This window comes from Lontra canadensis, unplaced genomic scaffold (assembly GCF_010015895.1).
Source record: "Lontra canadensis isolate GAN:19392208 unplaced genomic scaffold, GSC_riverotter_1.0 scaffold67, whole genome shotgun sequence".
In the NCBI taxonomy this organism is placed as follows: Eukaryota; Metazoa; Chordata; class Mammalia; order Carnivora; family Mustelidae; genus Lontra; species Lontra canadensis.
This window is the reverse complement of record NW_022631061.1, coordinates 10,868,451-10,890,129: the sequence shown is the minus strand read 5'-3', so window position 1 is coordinate 10,890,129 and position 21,679 is coordinate 10,868,451. Positions and strand designations below refer to the sequence as shown.

At 34.7% G+C, this 21,679-nt stretch overlaps 1 protein-coding gene across 1 annotated transcript in view; it reads right to left on the bottom strand.

Moving 5' to 3' along the window:
* Positions 1–21,679, bottom strand: part of COG6 (component of oligomeric golgi complex 6) — an 85,214-nt gene that overhangs the window by 18,747 nt on the left and 44,788 nt on the right. The window contains exons 14-15 of the mRNA XM_032880121.1: positions 2,331–2,462; positions 1,823–1,990 (exon numbers count right to left, since the gene is read on the bottom strand). Of these exons, the coding sequence (XP_032736012.1) occupies positions 1,823–1,990; positions 2,331–2,462 (300 nt within the window). The remainder of the gene's footprint in view (positions 1–1,822; positions 1,991–2,330; positions 2,463–21,679) is intronic.

Genomic DNA, 21,679 nt, shown 5'->3' with positions numbered 1-21,679 from the left:
GTGAGTATATTCTAAGAGAAAACTCATCTGAATAATTAGAACAAATCTTTTCTGGAGGCAACTCTACTAAAAGACACAGAGTTCTTTAACTTTTTTTTAAGTGAATGTCCAAAAAACTACAATTAGAGCCCTTCATCATTAGACTTACGGGAAATCAAAGAAAAACAAGATGTGCAAATATAAACATTTGATGAAAAAGTTACTGCTAAGAACCAAATGAGTATCTGAAGCAGAAAAGAAAAGTAATACAGTTACATCAAAGAAAGATTAAATTAGAGTATAAAAAGAAATTAGAAGAGAGATTCTGGAGATAAAACCAACTAAGGGGCAAGAGCTTCAGAATATAAAAAGTAACAGATGGAAAAGTGATAATTAATTAGATAGTAAAAAACTTTATTGAGCAAAAGAAAGGGTTGAATCTTCAGACTGAAATGGCTCTGCAAAATCCAAATGGAAGTAACAGAAAAAGAGACATGCCAAAAAATATCCTGAGGAAATATCTCAACTCGAAGGAAAATCCTTACCAGCTTCCAGATGGACAAACTAAGTTACCACAAAGAAAGAATCAGACTAGCCTGAACTCCTTTCTTGAAACACTGGAAGAAGGCAAGTAAGAGTGGAAGGAAATTAATAGACAATTGATAGGAAAGCTCTGAAAATCAAGAATCCTTTACTCCACAAGGTGAACTTTCTTTGGAGGGCCTAAAAACACCACATCTTCCATATCTGCATCATTGTTCAGTCTTCTCTACCACTGACTCTGGGGCTGAGCCATGCAACCAGCACTGGCCAACAGCCGATCAGCAAGCACGGAATGCGCACAGGCTTCACACGTACTTACACACGGGGGCTTGTCCCCTTGGAATGCAAAACATGACCACGGAATGGTTAAGAAACACAGATAATTGGGGATAAAACAGATCCACGAACACCTGATATATCTGAACTTCTTAAGATTGAGACAAATGGCAGAGTTTGGGGGTTGAGTTAGTGATAAATATAGTCAAAAGCAATGAAATTTTTTTTAAATAAAGAATTTTATTAATTCCACAAAAAAAAGTAATATAAGAAAGAAAAATTAATCATACTTCATTATATTTCTTTTAAAAGGAATTAGAAATTAGAAAATATCACAAGTTTAGATGTACCAAAGCTTATTCCTTAGAAACCCCTAAAACTTTACAAATGAATTTTTACCATAGCCACTGCCAAATTACTTACATACTTGCAATAACACAGAACGCTCAGAATTTTTTCTTAAAAACATTATATTTACCAACACTCACTATTTTAAAATCAGAAGCCAAGTATCTGGTAAATTTTACAAAATGCTTTGTTTTAGCCACTTTACAAACTCTTAAGTGATACCACTTGGCTTATAGGACTAGAGTCACTGGTATAACAAACTGTAATGTTTTGCCTAACACTGGTTTACACATAGATAAAAATATATCTGTCCTCTATAACACCTTCTGCACTAGCTAGAAAGCTTGAAAAATATAGCATATTATTCACAGTTCAGAAAATGAAATCTGCATACAGAATAACTGTTCCAATCAATAAGAAAAGCTTCATTCCATCATCACAAACTATGGTTTGAATAAAATATCATATTTATTATATATTCTAGCTTCCCCCAAACAAATCCAAAATACCAAGAGTGTGTGTTTGTGTATGTATGTGTGTGTATGTGGACTTCTATCAGACTATACCAAAGGATTTATAAAAAGTAGGTCACGGAAATTGGATTAAGGCCAGTAACGAGATCATATACAGAAAAAGGCCCCATCACAGTGAGCTGTCATCTCACGGTAAAATTTACCTGAAACTGCAGCATTTCTAGACGTCTGTCAGTGAACTCAAACAGAGCTAGTGTTGTCTTCATCATATATAGTGAATTGACCATGAAAGTGGCCATGTCAGCTGTGCCTAAATTGCTGGCAGATACAGTACACATTTGGAGGAGGGGATCCAAGACACATGATAAAACCTATAAATGAAAAACAAAATGAAATTTATTTTTTATTCCCCAATTAGTGATACAGGCCTGGGTTAACAGTACTTTAGACTGAAACTCAAACTAACTGGAAGGGGGCCAACTTACAGAAGTACATTTTAAAAAGATTAAATGTTACAGTAATCATAATGTTTTTTACAATGAGCATCAGTGAATAAAATACTCTTCAAAAATAAAGAGACCTGGTTCAATATTTGAAGGAAGAATCAATGAGAAGGACTGTTAAAATGTATAGGTTATAAAATGCCAGAATTTCAACAGAATGTGTAATAGACGAGCAATAAGTAATTATTAAAAATGACTTATAACATACTTGCACGAAGTCAGCTTGACGGGCATCTAATGGTACAACTGAAGAATCGTGAGAGGCCAAAACTTCACGCAACAACGTGAGTGTCTGATTTAATGCCGAACTTGGTCCAAGATCAGGTGGTGGGAGTTCAACCTAAAATAAAGGGTAGTTCATCCACTGCTTATATTTTTCCTCTGAAATTTAATGCATGAATAAATGCAACTCATAGTTAAATAATACATATAAAAGATGTAAAGCTTTGACATATTACAAAATCTTTAATTTATCTGTAGCTTATACTAATAAGCATAGGAAGTGACACAAAAGTTTTCTGTTGTATTATTACAGAATATAGTCTTCTCACAGCAGTGCAGAATTTGTACTTCTAAAATTCAAAAAGTTATAAGAAAACTTAGTGGTCTTTGAACTGTAGAATTATATTTTTATACAAACTTGAAATGGCCTGCTGTTTTGTTTTTTTAGCCCAAGTCATAAGAAAAAGGCAATCCAGAAACCAGCACTCCCCCAACAGTAACATAACTAAGAATCATCATCCACCCTTGGCCCAAATCTCAGGGATTTTGGTTCAGTATGCATAGGTTTGTGGCTGAGGAATCTTCCTTTCAATAAGCACCATGGGAAATTTTTCACGGCATTGGCCAATGGGCTACACACTTCACAAAAACACAGTACACACTGTATTCTATACAGTGTAACACTGCCACCAAAATCTTAAGTACACAAGTTAAAGATTAGTTTTATATTTTAGATTACCATTTACTAGTTGTGTGGTCCCGGGTAAACTCAACTTCTCAGAGCGTCAGAGAGATTCTGTAAGGACTAAGTAGGATTGTTGCATCTAAAATACTGGCACGATATCCAAGAAGACATCTCTCTGAATTTTTTGAAACACATTTTTCTGAGTACTTACAATACTAATATAGACAGATATTTTAAAAAGATTTTATTTATTTGACAGAGAGAGAAAGGGATTACAAGTATGTAGAGAGAGAGAGGGGAGCAGGGTCCCTGCTCAGGAGAGAGCCCAATGCAGGGCTCGATCCCAGGACTGTGAAATCATGACCTGAGCTGAAGGCAGAGGCTTAACCCACTAAACCACCCAGGCACCCCTAGACAGATTTTGTTTAATTTGTAAAATCTCAGAAGTCTATGGAAAAGTCGATAGCCTTGTGTCAGATAGAAAGGTGTTAGAATTTTTAAATATCTGGATTTATATTAAGAATGTTTTATATAGAAAAGTTAATATATAGGTGACATCAGCAGGAATGGTGAAGTATGGGCCTGTGAAAATCTCCCCTCCTTCATAAAAGCAACAAAACCAAAAAATATAAGACATGCAAAGAAACAAAAAAATATGGTTTGTGCACAGAAAAAAAAGTCAATAGGAACTTTCCCCAAGGAAGCCCAAATCCTGGAGTTACTACTCAAAAACTTTAAATCAGCTATTTTAAATATGGTAAAAAAAACTAAAGGAAACCATGTTAATGAACTAAAGTTCGAGAACAATGTCTCATCAAATAGAGAACATCAAAAGATAGAAATGATTTAAAAAAAAATAACCAAATAGAAATTTTGTAGTTGAAAATTACTAAAATGAAAAATTCACTATAGGGATTCAATGGCACATCTGAGTAGGCAGAATAAATGATCAGTAAACTTGAAGATAGATCAATTAAAGTTATCCAGTCTGTGGAATCAGAAGACAAAAAAATGAAAGAAAATTCACAGTTTCAGATACCTGTGGAACACAAGCAACCTAAGTACATAGGGATCTTAGAAGTTCTAAGAGGGTTAGGCAGGAAGAACATCTGATGAAATAATGACAAAGACTTCACAGATGTGATTAAAACAAAACATTAATTTAAACATTTAAGAAGTTCACAAACTCCACACAGAATAAACTTAAATAGATCCACACTAAGACGCATCACAATCAAACTGCAAAAGACATGAAAGTAGAAGAGAGAAGTAACTGATTATGACAAAGGAATCTAAGATTAATAGCTGATTTCTCATCAGAAAACATGGAGACCAAAAGCCACTGGATGGCATATTCAAGGGCTGAAAGAAAGATTGTCAACAAAAGATTTCTATATTCAGTAAAACTACCCTTCAAGAATGAAGGAGAAATTGACATTCTCAATAATCAAAAACAAAAACTGTTCACTAACAAACCTGTTCCACAAGAAATATGGGAAATCCTTCAGGCTAAAGCACGGGACACTAGACAGTAACTTAAACTCTTATGAAGAAATAAAGAACAGCAGTAAAGGTTCTGACATAGGTGAATACAAGACAGTATTAATGTACTTTGCATTTGTAATTATTTTTTCCCTGATTTAAAAGACAACTGCATGAAGCAATAATTATAATTCCATGTTACTGAGCACACAATGTTAAAAGATGTAATTTGTAACAATAACAGTGTAAAGGAAGAGGAAAACTGGGCTATGTAGGAGTAAAGCTTTAACATGCTATTGAAAGTAAGTTGGTATTAACCTGAACTGCTACAACTTAAGATGTTAATTGTAATTCCCAGGGCACCACTAAGAAACTAACTAACTACAGTCACAACCCTCACACACGTTTATTTAAATAAATAGTAATTATTTAAATTACTAGAGGGAATTAAGTAGCATACCAGAAAGTATTAACACAAAAAAAGGCAGTTACAGAGGAACAGAGGAACAAAAACAGTTAAGACATACAAGAATAGCAAAATGGCACTACCTTATCAGCAATTAAGTTAAATGTAAATTTATTAAACATGCCATCCAAAAAGCAGACTGGCAATGGATTTTTTAAAAAGAATGATCCAACCATCTATATGTTGTCTTCAAGAAACACTTTTGATTTAAAGACACAAAAAGGCTGAAAGTCAAAGGACGGGAAATGATAAACCTTGCATACAAAAACCAAAAGAGAGCTACAGTAGCTATACTAATTTCAGACAAAATAAAGTCTTCAAACAAAAACTGCTACAAAGAAGGATATTTTATGTTTATTATTAAGAAGACATGACAATTAGAAACCTATGCATATAACAGAGCCCCAAAATACATGAAGCCAAGGCTGAAGCCAAAATTGAAGAAAAAGAATCTCCCATGAAAAATATTTATTTCAAGTTTCACACCTCTTTCAGTTGTTTCCTTCTTTGTATTAAATTCAAATTCAAATTGAAAGACTCTAGAATATGAAGTCATCTTTATAAAAGTATTTTCTATTCATTCACCCAATTAAAAAAGATATCTAAAATGTTGTTAAACGGATGGCAATGAGGGGTGCCTGGGTGGCTCAATTTGTTAAGCATGTGCCTTCAGCTCAGGTCATGATCCCACGGTGCTGGATAGAGCCCCATATCCGCTTGCCTGCTCAGTGAGGAGCCTGCTTCTCCCTCTACCAGTACCCCTCCATGTGCACGCTTTCTCTGTCAAATAAATAAATAAAATCTTAAAAAATAAAAAAACTGATGGTAATGATGGTTACTTAATATTATTTCTAAATGAAGAAATTTTTAAAAACTTTCATCTTTGTGTTTTTCTGCATGGGCTGAATCCTTATAATGAGTTTATGCATATCAATTTTACAAAAATAATAGATCTATCACCCAAACTGAATGAAACACGTCAACCCATTAACAGCAATTAATTCAGGATAACAGGGATTGATGACTATTATTTTGTTTTTCGTATTTCCAATGCTTTAAAATATTTGTTTAATAAAATAAGTGTGCTTATAATTTTAGAAATTAAATTAGAATATATAGGTATTATATATACATGTATGCATATACATAAGTAATATAAAATGCACAGAAGCTAGTCATATAAAAAATGACTCAGGGGAATCTTTAGATAAGTATAAATCAGTAAGATTTGCCAGCACTCTAACAGCTTTAATACAGGAATAGGCAGCTTATATATAAACCAGAGGAAATGTGTGTGTGTGTGTGTGTGTGTGTGTGTGTGTGTATCTGTTTCCCAAAACCTTCCACAAAAAAAAAAAATAATAATAATAATCAAGAATTTAACAAATCCTCCAGGGATGCTTCAGTATAGCTATATACACTGTATGATTAAGACCCTAATTTTTAATGTGCAATTTCTTCTTCTAAGTTATAAACTATAGTATAGTATCATTTGGAAATAACAATAAAAAAACCTTACAGAGTATCTTTCAAAAATTCAGTTTGTCAGTTGCCAATCAAAACAGAAGGCCAATGACAGAAATCTTATGCACCAATAAGAGCTGATGAGAAACTTCTTTTTACCCTCTTGAATTAAGGTCTTTAAAAGCTGTGCAAATTTAAGACAAAAGTCATTCCTCTGTTATCAGAGTCAATGATAAATGATACAAGTGCTACTTGAACTCACTTCATTCAATAAACTGACATTCTATGAAGCACTTTTACACACATCTATCAGATTAGCAATAGCTCAGAATCACACTTCAAAGGCAAAGTGAAAATTATGGCAGTTGTCGCATAAACACGATTTACAATTTTACTAATAATGTAGTAGAAAATAATGGTCAGAAAATTGAAAGAAGAAAAATATCTAATTAATACCCTTCTTTCGCTTCAATTTAATTTCATCTAAGTGAAATGTATTTCTAATGGTTAAACTTTATACGAGATAGTGTGGTATTGGTGCAAGGACAGACAAATAAACCAATGGGAGTAGAATAAACATTTATAAAACAAATCCACACATATATGGTCTTGTGATTTCTGACGTTTCCACTGCAATTCAGTGGGAAAGGATTGACTTTATGATAAATAGTGCTTGATATACTAGATATTCAAATGGGAAAGATTTTAACCTTGACCCCTACCTTACAGCATACATCAAAAATTAATTTGAGATGGACCAAAGACCTAAATGTTAAGCTAAAGCACCAAGCTTCTTAGAAAATACATGTAAGGATAACTTAATGACCTAGGGGCAGGAAAAGATTAAATGAATAAAAGTTAGGATATAGGACAAAATTAAAATGAAGACTTATGGTCATCAAAACACACCATCAAGAGAGTAAAAAGACAGGTCAAAATTGGGAGAAAATATTTGTAATGCTGATTTGAATCCAGAATACATTTTTTAACCCCCCCCCAAATCAGTAAGAAAAATACAGATAATCCAATAGAAAAATTGGTAACAGACTTCAAAAGACACTTCGCAAAAGGGCAATACAGCAACCAATAAACGTATGAAAAACTGTTCAACATCACTGGTCTTCAGAAAAGTACAAATCACAAATGAAACACCACCACACAATTTCCATAATGGCTAAGATTAAAAAGATTAGCCATATCGAGTACTGGACAGGATGTGGAACAACTGAAACTCACACATTTCTGGTGGAGTAAATTGATGCAAGCACTTTAAAAAAATGAGTGGCAGTACCTACTAAAGCTATCAATTCCAATACCCAGATAGTCCATTCCTGTATATACATACAAGAGAAATGAAAACTTATATCCATCAAAAGACATGGACAACACTATTCATAGGATCCTTATTGACTATACCTACCAACTGGAAACAATCCAAATATCTATCAATATACTGTGGTGTATTTATACAATTGAATTATTACATAATAATTTAAAGATGAACTACTGTAGACAACATGGATAAATTTTACAGATACGTTAAATGAAAGGAGTCAGATCCAAAAAAGTTCAACTGTATCAATCTATTTATGTGAATTTCAACAGCACACAAAAATAGGAAATAGAAGTCAGTACTAAGAAAAGGCATAAAGAAGCCTTGTGAGGTGCTGGATATGTTTTATGTCTTGATCTGGGTGGAGATTAATGAGCATATACAAATAAAAAATTCAACTAACTGTACACTTAAGATTTGTGTACTGTCAGTTACGTCTCCACTTCAAAAGTTTATTTGATGTTTTTGTTTATATTATGTAAACACTGAGAATCAACAATGTCTTATAAAAATATCCAAAATTCATAAATAAAGTTACCATTAATACTTATTAATGTACAAAAGTGCTTTAGGAAGTACACATTCATAACTTTATGTACATTTTCCAAGTGATAAAGCTGAACTATAAAAAATTCACATTTAAAAACATTTAGTCTGAAAAGTCACATTCCATATGTTAGAACCTCTCTTTTTAAAAAATATACAGTGCTATAAACTAAACAGTTATTCCTCCTGTGACTGTTCACCACGACACTTTTCATCCTTTGTATAGACAGGTGCTCTGTTTTAGAAGAAAATGAAAAGGCTGCACCGTAAAAAATTCGAAAAGCTGTTAGGACATCATTCCCATTCCACTGTTAACTTTAGTTCTATTCTTTCAAATACTTTTCCATTTAAGGTCTTCTAATTTTCTGTTCTGTAGTTTCTTAGAAAGCCACTCATCCATCCTCTTTCAAAAATAGAAACAAAACTAGCAAACCAAAAAAACCAAAACAAAACAAAAAACCTATTTTTAAACTCATTTCTTCATCTTATATATAGACTCCTTTTGTCCTATATATATGTACATGTATGTTCTAGCAACTGACAATAAACAGAACTGTTTTTTAAATCACTTTATTGAGGTATGATGACATAACAAACAGGTGTACTTATTTAATGTATATAATTTGATGAGCTTGGAGATCCGTATACCATGAAACCATCACCAAATTCTATGCCATAAAACAGATCTCGCACCTCCAAACACTTCCTCCTGTTTTATGTTTTTACTTAAGGAATTAAAGTTTTTAAGTCGCTAAAAATATCCACAATGAATCTTAAAATGCAAACTAACATTTGTTTGAAATAACTTCAAATAATGACAACATTTTATTTCACATAACTTTATTTAAAATTTAAAAAGCATTTTAGCTGAAAATACTGTTTTTGTTTTTCCCAATGGAACATTCTGTAAGAAATAACGTAAAACTCAAACTATTCATCTAGAACAGCATTTCTCATACTTTAACATGCATATGAATGAGCATGGAATCTTGTTAAAATGCATATTCTGATTCAGTAGATCTAGCACGCCTAAGATTTCTGAATGTCTAAGAAGATTCAGTAGATCTAGCATGCCTAAGATTTCTGAATGTCTAAGAAGATTCAGTAGATCTAGCATGCCTAAGATTTCTGAATGTCTGAGAACAGTGATTTCTAACCTGCTGGTCCATATACTACACTTTGAGCAGTAAAAGAAGATTCCAAACACTAACTAAATACTAGAATTTAAGTAAGAATTTATTTAAAGGACCATTCAGTTCCTAACCCCTCCACAGGTCTAGGTAAATTAACCCTATTAATTTGATTTGGGTTTCATTTTTTTTTTTTTAAGTTTTATTTATTTGAGAGAGAGAGAGAGGGTGCCCGGGCACACACCAGTGAGTGCAGGGAGGGGCAGCCCAGGAGAGAGAGGGGGAAGCGGATTCCAGCTAAGTCAGGAGTTAGGCTAGATCCAGGACCCTGAGATCATGACCTGACCCAAAACCAACAGCTGGATACTTAACTGGCTGAGTCACCCAGGTGCCTCTGACTTGGGTTTCATTTATGACATCTCATATACTTTTAAATCAGAATTGTCATATCACTATAGGGAATATAGCAAACTAGTGAATATAACAAATGTCTGTCTAGCTTAAATTGATATGGCATTGTGGATTTTGCAGCATAGATAGATACAGGCAGTTCCTGACTAATGATGGTTCAACTTAGAATTTTTTGACCTTGCAATGGGGTAAAAGCAATGCACATTTGGCAGAAACTGCACTTCAAATTTTGAATTCCCCCCCCCCCCCAGACTAGCAAGATGGAGTGCAATTCTGACCCTGATGCTGGGCAGGAGCAGCAAGCTACAGCTCCCAGGCAGCCACACAACCACAAGGGGAAACCTTGATAACCATTCCGTACCCTTATAACCATTCTGTTTTTCACTTTCAGTACAACAGTCAATAAAGTGCATGAGATATTTCACACTTTCATTATGAAATAGGTTTTGTGTTGGATGATTTTGCCCAACTGCCGGCCAATACAGATGTTCTGCACATGTTTAAGACAGGTTAGGCTAAGCTATGATGTTCTGTAGGTTAGGTATATTAAATGCATTTTCAACTTATAATACTTTGGGGACATAAACTTATCATAAGCCGAGGAAGACTATATTACCTTTAGATATTTCTAGGTTTGCAGTTAACAAAAGTTTCAAGAGAGCCTGATAAGGAAGGGAATATACATACTTGAATACTTAAGTGCTTCAAACTGCGTTGTTAGAGAAAAGGTACAATTGCCAATAAAATGATGTCCTTGACTTTTCTTTTTTTCTTGTGAATAAAATTAGTTCCCAGATATGTCTTTTTAAAAGCACAGAAGGAATCATATAAGGAGCTCATTTCTGGCTATGCCTTCATTTTGAAGGCCATTCTTCCCAACAATTTTACTACCTACTTAAAATTTTATTAACAAAAATTTCTACTTGGGTGCTTTGCTGATGAAGACCATTCTGAGTAAGCAGTGTTTTCTTTATAAGGCTAGAATCTTTTTAGAAGAATTCAGTGATTTATGAGATGCAGAATAAGAGAAATATAAAATATGGAACATTAAAATTTAATGAAAGACAGATAATTCTTGAAAGAAACCCGAAATGGCTGCAGATGTAAGCAACATGCAAGTTGTAAACAGTATCATATTCCAATCTCAACTTAACATTAAAATATCCCTAAGTATAGCCTAATTTATATCTGACAAAAACATTTCAGGGCACAATTAGTGATAATGGCAACAAAAACCAGTAACAGTCAAACCCATGCACTGTAATAAACTCACATAACTTGTACTTAAAATATTCAAATTACAATTACTTTCTTTCCCTGTTTATCTCCTATCCTGCTCTAGGTTTTAATTTAAAGATGCCTTGTCATCCACTTTATTTTTCTATTTTATTATCCATTTTATTTTCCTGTTTTCTTGCAACTCTCATTTTAGCTTTATAAGAGAAATAAAACACAGAAGAACTTAGTATTTTTTGAGTAAAAATAAAATACAATAAATGGGTAACCATTCAGGAAAAATAATTAAGATCCTTCCTCCCTAGCATGGACAAAAATAAACTTCAGGTAGATTAAAAACTTGATGTAAAAATGAAACCACAAAACATTAAGAACATGAATCTAAAAATTTTATTAAATAAGCTAACATTTTCCCATTGCCAGATGTTAATGTTATCATATATTAAATTCTAAGTGTATTTTCTGATTGTCCAGAGTTTTTAAGTATCACATACTCCCAAGGAAGAAACCATACATTAAAAAAACTCGACACTTTACTATGTAAAAATTAAAAGTAAATTTGTTAGAAAATACTAGGTAAATTAAAAGGCAAATGATAACTTGGGAGAAAATATTTGTAATAAAAATGGAAGTTAGTATTCTTTACATATAAAGAACAGGAAATACTAAGACCAAACCTAGTAGAAAAATTGCAGAGGACATGAACAAACAATTCGCAAACATTCAATAAACATATTTTAAATATTCATTCTCAGTAAAATCACTGAAATCCAAATAAAAAACAATGATAGCACTTTTTGCTCAATCCCTATTATCCAATGTCAACAAGTGCTAGGAGTTAAGTACGAGGAAGTATGGCAGATTTGCGGAAATAGGTAAAAGAAAGGTAAATAGGAGTGGCTGCTTAAGGACATGTAGGACTGCCATTATGGCAGATTTCAATGATGTTGGAAATGGTTAATTTTAGTGAATCCAGTCTCCGTGGTTACATGACTTTCTTCAGCAGTGCTCACCAGTCGGGGTATACAAAAGAGAAACTGAAAAGCTGACATCAGGGTATTTTTGCAAAGGAAGCATGGTAAATGAAAAGGCTGCAAGAGATCACAGCCTAGCAGAAAATGAAGGAAGGAGTCATTCTTGTAACTAGTATTTAAGTTCCATATGATCTGGCATACAGAAAAATTATTTTTTCCTTCTTTCTTTCTTTCCCTTTGTAACCATCTTAACCACTTGTGTGTATGTCTGTGTGTCCAATATTAAGTGCTCACTAAATGTTGGCTATGATTTGTAAAAGGCATCATTCTGATCAGTCAGCCATTCATTAACTGAAGTATAATACACTTTTTTCCCCATTTTATTGAAATATAATTAACATATATCATGATTATTCATTTTACGGGTACAACATTAAGATCTGACTTATATATTTTATGAAATGATTATAATAAAATTAGTTAACATCTACCAACTCATTTAGATTCAATAAAAAGACATGAAAAAAAATTCCTGTAATGAGAACTCATGGGATTTACTCATAACAACTTTCCCACATATCCTACAGCAGTGGTAACTACAGTCATCATGTTGTACATTACATCCCTAGTACTTATTTTTCTTATAACTCCAACTTTGTACCTTTTGACCATCTTTCTCTAATTCCTGCTCCCTGCAATCTCTGCCTCTATAACCACAAGTCAGATCTCTTTTTCTGAGTTTGGTTTCTCTTTTGCTTTTTGGATTCTACATTTAAGATCATAAACAGTATTTGTCTTTCCCTGTTTGACATACTTCATTTAGTATAATGCCCTCAAGATCCAACCATACTGTCACAAATGACAGAATTTCCTTATTTATGGCTGAATAATATTACTGTGTGTGTGTGTGTATACACACAGACATACACATACCACTTCTCTATCTGTTGATGAACACTTGTTTCCACATCTTGGGTATTGTAAATAACGCTGCTATGAAGGGGGTGATTTCTGAGTTAGTGTTTTCATTTCCTTTGGATATATTCCCAGAAGTGGAATTGCTGGAACATATGGTAGTTCCAGTTTTAATTTTTTTTGCGGATCCTCCATACTGTTTTCCATAGCAGCTGTACCAATTTATGATCTCACCAACAAGAACATAAGTATTCCCATTTCTCTACATCCTCACCAGCATTTGTTATTCCTTGTCTTTTTGATGGTGGCCGTTCTAACAGGTCTAAGGTAACATCTCACTGTGGTCCGAGTTGCATTTCCCCATGACTAGTGATGTTGAGCATCTTTTCATGTACCTACTGGCCTTTCATATATCTTTTTTTGGAAAAATACATATTCATGTTCTTTGGCCATTTGCTAATTACATTGATTGCTTTTTTCTATTGAGTTGTATGAGTTTTTTGAATACGTTTTGAATAATAAGCCCTCATTAGGTATATGGTTTGCAAATACTTTTTCCTATTCGGTAGATTGTCTTTTCACTTTTTGATCATTTCTTTAGCTGTGCAGAACTTTTTAGTTTGATGTAATCCCACTTGTTCAATTTTTATTTTATGGCTTGTGCTTTATCCAAAAACTCACTGCTGAGACCCACGTCAAGGAACATTTCTCCTGTATCTTCTTCTAAGAGTTTCATAGTTTCAGGTTTCACCAAAGTCTTTAAATTCCACTTTGGGTTAAATTTTTGTGAGTGGTATAAGATTAAGGTGAAGTTTCATTCCTTTAAACATGAGTATTCAATTTTCCTAGCACCATTTATTTAAGATACTCTCTTCTCTCAATTTAGTAGTATTAGCTCCCTTGTAAAAAATTAATTGAACATATATACTTGGGTTTATTTCTGGGATCTTGATTCTGTTTGATTGCTTTATTTCTCTGGTTTCATGCCAGTATCATACTGCTTTAATTGTTACTTCATCCTATAGCTTGAAATCAGGAGGTGTGAAGTCTCCTGCTTTGTTCTTCTTTCTCAGGATAACTTTGGCTTTTGGAGGTCTTCTGTGGCTTCATACAAATTTTAGGATTTTTTTTTTTTTTTAACTACAGTAAAAAATGTCTTTGGAATCTTGTTAGGGATTGTGTTGAGTCCATAGATGGCTTTTGTTGGTATTTACATTTTAACAATATTAATTCTTCCAGTCCATGAACACAAAGTACCTTTATATTTATTTCTGCCTTCTTCAATTTCTCTAACTGAAGTCTTAAAGTTTTCAGAGATCATTTCCCTTCTTAGTTCCTTTCTTGGTTCTTATACAATTCACAGCACATGTCCTCACCACAGCAGATGTCCTCTCCAATGTCCATCACTCAGCCACTCCAGCCTTCCCACTCCCCCTCGCCTCCAGCAACCCTCCGTTTGTTTCCTGAGATTAAGAGTCTCTTATGGTTTGTCTCTCTCTCTGGTTTCATCTTGTTTCATTTTTCCTTCTCTTCCCCCATGATTCTCTGTCTTGTTTCTCAAATTCATCATATCAGTGAGATAATATGGTAATTGTCTTTCTCTGTTTGACTTATTTCACTTAGCATAACACCCTCTAGTTCCATCCATGTCATTACAAATGGCAAGATTTTAAGTTTTTTGATGGCTGCATAGTATTACATTGTATATATACCACATCTTCTTTATCCATTCATCTGCTGAGGGCCACTATTGTGGACATTGCTGCTATAAACATTCAGGTGCACCTGCTTCCTCTGAATCACTACATTTGTATCCTTAGGTAATACCCAGTAGTGCAATTGCTGGGTCGCAGGGTAGCTATATTTTCAACTTTTTGAGGAACCTTTATACTGTTTTCCGGAGTGGTTGCATGACTAATATTTTTAAAGATTTTATTTATTTATTAGAGAGAAAGAAAGAGAGCGAGCGAGCAACCTTGAGCAGGAGGAGGGGCAGATGGGAAGAATTCCAAGCAGACTTTGCACTGAGCTCAGAGACCAACCTGGGGCTCAACCTCATGACCCTGAGACCATGACCTGAGCCAAAAACAAAAATTGGATGCCTAACTGACTGAGCCACCTAGGCACCCCAGAAAAATATTGATTTTTATTTGTTGCTTTTGTATCCTGAAACTTTACCAAATTTATTGATTAGATGTTCTTAGTTTATTCTTTTCTATACATAAAATCATGTCATCTGAAAATAAAGACTAATTTTACTTTTTCCTTTCCAATACTTTTTTAAAATTATGTCTACACCTAACGTGGGGCTTGAACTTACAACCCCAAGATCAAGAGCCACATGCTCCACTGACTGAGCCAGCCAGGCACTCCCCTCTTCCTTTCCAATTCTGATACCTTCTATTTATTTTTCCTGCCTTTTTTTTCCTGGCTGAGACTTCCAGTACTAGACTGAATAGATGTGGTAAGTGTGGACAGCCCTGTCTTCTTCCTGATTTTAGAGGAAAAGCTTTATCTGTTGAATATGGTGTTAGTGGTGGGCTCATAATTTATCGACTTTATTGTTGACATACATTACTTCTATACTTAATTCAAAAAAATTTTTTAAATCACAAATATGTTGAATTTTGTCAAATGTTCTTTCTGCATTTATTGAAATGATCGTGTTTCTCTTCTTTCATTCTATTTGTGATATATTAGATAGATTTGGATATGTCGAACCATCCTTGCATCCCAGAGATAAATGCTACTTGATCATGGTGAATGATCCTTTTAATTTCATCTATATTCATGAGGAATATTGGCATGTAGTTTTCATTTCTATTAGTGTTATGTTCTGGCTTTCATATCAGTGTACAGCTGGTACCACAAAGGGAGTTTGGAAGCATTTCCTCCTCTTCAGTTTTTTAGAAGAGTTTGAGAAGGACTGGTGTGAATTCTTTAACCATTTGGTAAAATATACCAGCGAAATCTTCTAGTCTTGGGCCTTTCTTTGTTGAAAGACTTTTGATTACTGACTCAATTTCTTTACTAGTAACTGGTCTATTCAGATTTTTCTATTTCTAATTCAATTTTTATACATTGCATTCCCTTTAGGTTGTTCAGTTTGTTGGTATACAGTTGTACATAGTAGTATCTTTTTGATCCTTTGTATTTCTGTGATAACAGTTATAATGTTTCCTTTTTTTTTTTAATTTATAATTTTATAGATTTCGGCCTTCTTTTTCACTTGGTTAGTCCAGCAAATGGTTTGTCAATTTTATCTTTACAAAGAACCAACTTTTATTTTGGTTAATCTTTTCTATTGCTTCCTATTCTGTATTTCATTTATTTCTGCTCTAATTTCCTTCCTTCTGCTAATTTGGGGCTCACTCCGCTCTTTTTATAGTTCCTTATGATACAGAGTTAGGTTGTTTATTTGAGATTTTTCTTGTTTCTTAATGTAGGTGTTCATTGCTATGAACTTCCCTCTTAAAACTGGTTTTGATGCATCCCATAAGCTCTGGTATATTGTATTTCCACTTTCATTTGTCTCAAACTTTTTAAATTTCTCCTTTAACTTTTTCTTTGATCCTTTGGTTGATCAGGAGTGTGTTGTTTAATTTCCATGTTGAATTTTCTAAGTTTTTCTTTTGTTATTGATTTCAGTTTCATATCATTGTGGTCAGGGACGATAGTTGGTATGATTTCAGTCTTCTTGAATTTGCTAAGATTTGTTTTGTACCCTTATTTCTATCCTAGAAAATGTTCCTTGTGTGCTTGAGAAGAACTTGTATACTGTTTTGAGACAGAATGTTCTGCATCTATTTGTTAAGTCCTTTTGGGTATAGTGTTCAAATCTACTGTTTACTTATGGATTCTTTGCCCGATGTATCCATTATTGACAATGGGGTATTAAAGTCCCCAACTATTACTGTATTGCTATTTACATTTTCTTTTAGCTCTGTCAGTATTTGCTTTAATTTTGGTGCTCCAATGTTGGGCACATACGTATTTACAATTATCTCTTCTTGAGGGATTGACTTCTTTATCATTATATAGTAACTTTTGTCTCTTTTTACAGTTTTTAGTTTAAAATCTACTTTGTCTGAAATAAGTAAATGTGCCCCAGCTTTTTTGTTTTGTTTTGATTACCACTTATTCAGAAAGTAATCTTCCATCCCTTCACTTTCAGTCTATTTATGTCTTTAAGGCTAAAGTGGCTCTCTTGTCAGTCTTGTTATCATTGGTTCTTTTTCCTGTTTTACCCATTCAGCCATTCTATGTCTTTTGACTGGAAAATTTCACTTGTTTACATTTAAAGTAATTATTGTGACAGTTATTTTCTTTTGATATTTTGAATACTGGTCACCCCATTCTTTCCTGGCCTGCAAATTTTCTGTTGAGAATTCTGTCCATAATCTTAGAGAAGTTCCCTTGTATGTTACATTTCTTTTCCTCTTGCTACTTCTATTCACTGTCTTTGACTTTTCAATTATGTGTCTTGGTGTAGTCCTATTTGGGGCCTGGCTATTTGGGTTCCTTAAGGCCTCATGCATCTGGATATCTATTTCTACTCCCCTGATTTGGGAAGTTTTCAGCCATTACTGCTCTAAATATACTTTCTATCCCTTTCTCTTTTCTTCCTGAAACTCCCATGATATGAATATTGTTTCTTTTCATTGTGTTCCATAAGTCCTTAGGTTGTCTTTTATTTTTTTTCTTTCTCTCCCTTTCTTTCTTTCCTTTCTTCTTCTCTGACTGAACAATGTCAAGTGTTCTATTTTCCAGGTCATTAATCCTTCCTTTAATGAATTCTTCCATTCAGTCATTGTGTTTTTCAACTCTAGGATTTGTTTTTAAGACATCTATTTCTTTAAACTTCTCATTTTGTTCATGCATTGTTTTCCTAATTTAGTTGTCTGTGTGTTCTTATCCACTACACTTCTTCACATGGCTTATGCTCAATTCTTTGACAGCAGAGCTACATTACTTTAGGTGCAGTTACTGAAGCTTTATTAATTTCCTTTGGTGGTGTTATATTTACCTGATTTTTTTTGTGATCCTTGATTCCTTGCATTGGTGTATGTGCATATGAGTAAGCAGGCTTCTTTTCCCAACTTTGCAGATTTGCTTTGGCAGAGACAGTTCTTCACCAGACAGCTTGGTTTGGGGTTTCTGGGCATGTCTGCTAATAAAGGCCATCCTTGAGCAGGTGGGACTTCCTTTTAGAGTTTACTTTTAGACAAGGCAACTGTTTGAGCTCTGAGGATAGGGTTGTGAGGGTATGCCACTGGCTGAGAACAGGGGGACATGATTGCTGGCTTGATTCTCAGCCTAAGTGAGACTGAAGGAGGAGCTCCATTGTTGTCTGGGTTCCCTCATCAGGTTTATTAGACAGTCATGTTTGGGTACTATGCCTAGCAGTAGGTAGGACTATGAATTAGTTACCCTGACCTGGCAGGGCAGCAAGACAAGACCCAGGGCCTATACTGCTCTTTGTTTGGGTATCAAAATCAGGCAAGAGTACATACTGAATTCCCTGGTTAGGTGAGGCCATGAGACTTGCTCTATAGTTCGCAGAAGCCATGAGCTCTGCTTTCTTCAAGTGCCATTGTACGAATGGCTAGTGGATGGGCTACGCAGCTTCCCACATGCTTAGCTTCCCTGGTGGAGCAGGCTGAAGGTCATATTCTGCAATGAACAGGGCTACATACTAATTTCCCTGGCCACGAGCAGAAGGAAAGCAGCTCTAAAGCTAGTAAAACTTTTTGTGGTCTTAACTCAAGCCAACCTACACCCCAAGTTCCCTGGCCAAACAAGGCCACTGGCTTTGTTCTGCAGACTATCAGCTTTCCAGCGTGTCTCTTGGCTCAAGCTTTGCTGGGTTACACAGCTTTTAGTTATCGTTTTTGTCAGGTGGTGCTAGGCGCCAGGCTTCACAGGAGGTGGGGCTGGGACTTAGCTCTCTGCTTAGGGAGAAGGTAGGGAGGGGGCCCTCTAAGCAACTCCCAATTTTCCCAAACAGGCTTCCAAGTTGAGAGCTACCACTAGCCTGAGGTGAAGCTATCGATTAATACCCCTACATGGATATAACAGGTGAATGGTCCATGCCTGGTACTGGCTTTCCTCCTGAAACAAGCAGCTTTGCTTATCCATTTCTAGGCTTGAGTGTTGCTAGGCTACGCATTATCAAGTGTTCCTACCAGCTCTTCCAATCAGATGGAACCAAAAGTCATGCTGTGGAGCAGAAATGATGACTCCTTTCATAGGTGTTGGTAAACCAAGATCTAATGCCATCAAAACTCTTCAATTCAGGATCCAAATCAGGCAGACCTGAACCTTGATGAGGTCACTGGTCAGAGTGCACCTCTGATTTGGTTCTACAGATGGGCAAAACCACTGCTTGGGCTCTACAAGTAGGAACTTGGTCTGCCAAGATCTGAGTGCTTCTTAATTTGGTTTGCTAGTATTTTGTGGAAAAATTTTGCATCAATATTCATAAGGGATATTGGTCTGACACTTTCTTAAGAGTGTCTTTTTTCTGCCTTTGTTATTAGTGTAAGGCTGGTCTCATAGAATGAGTTAAGAAATGTTCCCTCCTCTTCAATTTTTAAAAAGCTTGAGAAAGATTGGTATTAGTTCTTAAATGTTTGGTAGAACTCACCAGTGTTGTCATCGGATCTAGGGGGTTTTGTTTGGGGGGCAAGTTTTGATTACTGCTTCAATCTCTCACCTAGTTACATATCTATCCAACCTAATTCTTCATGAGTGTTGGTAGCTTTTGTATTTCTAGGAACTTGTCCATTTTATCTGATTATCCAATTTGCTGGCATGTTGTTCTTCAATAATACTCTGTTAAAATCTTTTTTGTTTCCATAGAATTGATAATAATGCCCCACTTTAATTTCTGATTTTACTAACTTGAGTCTTCTCTCTTTTTCTCTTAGTCATCTAACTAAAGGTTTGTTCATTTTGTTGATATTTTCAAAGAACTATATTGTGGTTTGACTGATTTTCTCTATTGTTTTTCTAATCTCCATTTATCAGTGCTCTGATCTTTACTATTTCCTTTCTGTCAGATTGGGCTTAGTGTATTCTTTTCTCATTCTTTAAGTTGTAAAGTTAGTTGTGGAGCTGATATTTTTCTTATTTTTTAATGTAACTGTTCATAGCTATAAAGTTTCCCCTTGATACCATTTACACTGCATCCCATAAGTTTTGTCATGTTGTGTTTTCATTTTCATTTGTCTCTCAGTGGTTTCTAATTTCCTTGTGATTTTTTTTTTTTTTTTTTTTTTTTTTTTTTTCTTAAAGATTTTATTTATTTATTTGACACAGAGAGATCACAAGTAGACAGAGAGGCAGGCAGAGAGAGAGAGGGAAACAGGCTCCCTGCTGAGCAGAGAGCCCGATGTGGGACTCGATCCCAGGACCCTGAGATCATGACCTGAGCCGAAGGCAGCGGCTTAACCCACTGAGCCACCCAGGCGCCCTTCCTTGTGATTTCTTATCCAATCCACTGGTTGTTAAATTTCTACATATTTGTGATAAAATTCCAAGTTTTCCTTTTATTTTTTAAAGATTTTATTTGATAGAGAGATAGCGCACAAGCAGGGGGAGCAGCAGGCAGAAGGAGAGGGAAAAGCAGGCTCCCCAGGGAGCAGCAAGCCTGATGTGGAGCTTGATCTCCTGCATCCATGTTCTGAGCAGAAGTCAAACACTTAACCAACTGAGCCACCCAGGAGCCAAAATTCCGAGTTTTCCTTTTGTTACTAATTTGTAGCTTTATTTAAGATAATTTGTTATCTTACATATCTTTTAAAATCTACTGAGATTAATTTGTGGCCTAATTATGGTCTATCCTGGAAAATGAGCCACGTGGCTGTATATGTCTGTTAGATCTGGCTGGTTTACTGTGTTACCTTCTGCTTGGCTGTTCTATTCATTAATGCAAATAGGCTACTGAATTCTCCAATTACTAATGTAGATCTATTTCTTCCTTCAATACTGTTAGTTTGGGCTTCGTATATTTTGCTTGTCTGTCATCAGTTATGTAAATAACTGTCGTATTTTCTTGATGTAGTGAACCTTTTATTAATACCTAATTGTCCTTTATCTCCTGTAACCATTTTTTTTTAAGATTTTATTCATTTATTCGACAGAGAGATCATAAGTAGGCAGAGAGGCAGGCAGAGAGAGAGGGAGAAGCAGGCTCCCTGCCGAGCAGAGAGTCTGATGCCGGGCTCGATCCCAGGACCCTGAGATCATGACCTGAGCCAAAGGCAGAGGTTCAACCACCTGCGCCACCCAGGAGCCCCCTCTCCTGTAACCATTTTTAACTGAAAGTTTATTTTGTCTGATATTATTATAGCACATTTGCTTTCTTTTGGTTAGTATTTGCATAGAGTATCTTTTTCCTTCCTTTCACTTTTATTAGGTGTCTTGTACCTAAAATAAATCTCTTGTAGACAGCAAACAGTTGCATCTTGTGATTTTTATCCATTCTGCCAATTTCTATCCTTTGATTGGAGAGTTTAATCCATTTACATTTAAAGTAAATATTGGTAAGAAACTTAATCCCATTGTTTTGCTATTATTTTATATATACTTTATAATCATTTTTTGTCCCTCATTTCCTGTATTACTATCTTCTTTTAAGTGGTTTTGTAGTGAATCAGTTAAGTTTTTTTCTCATTTCTTTTTGTGTATAT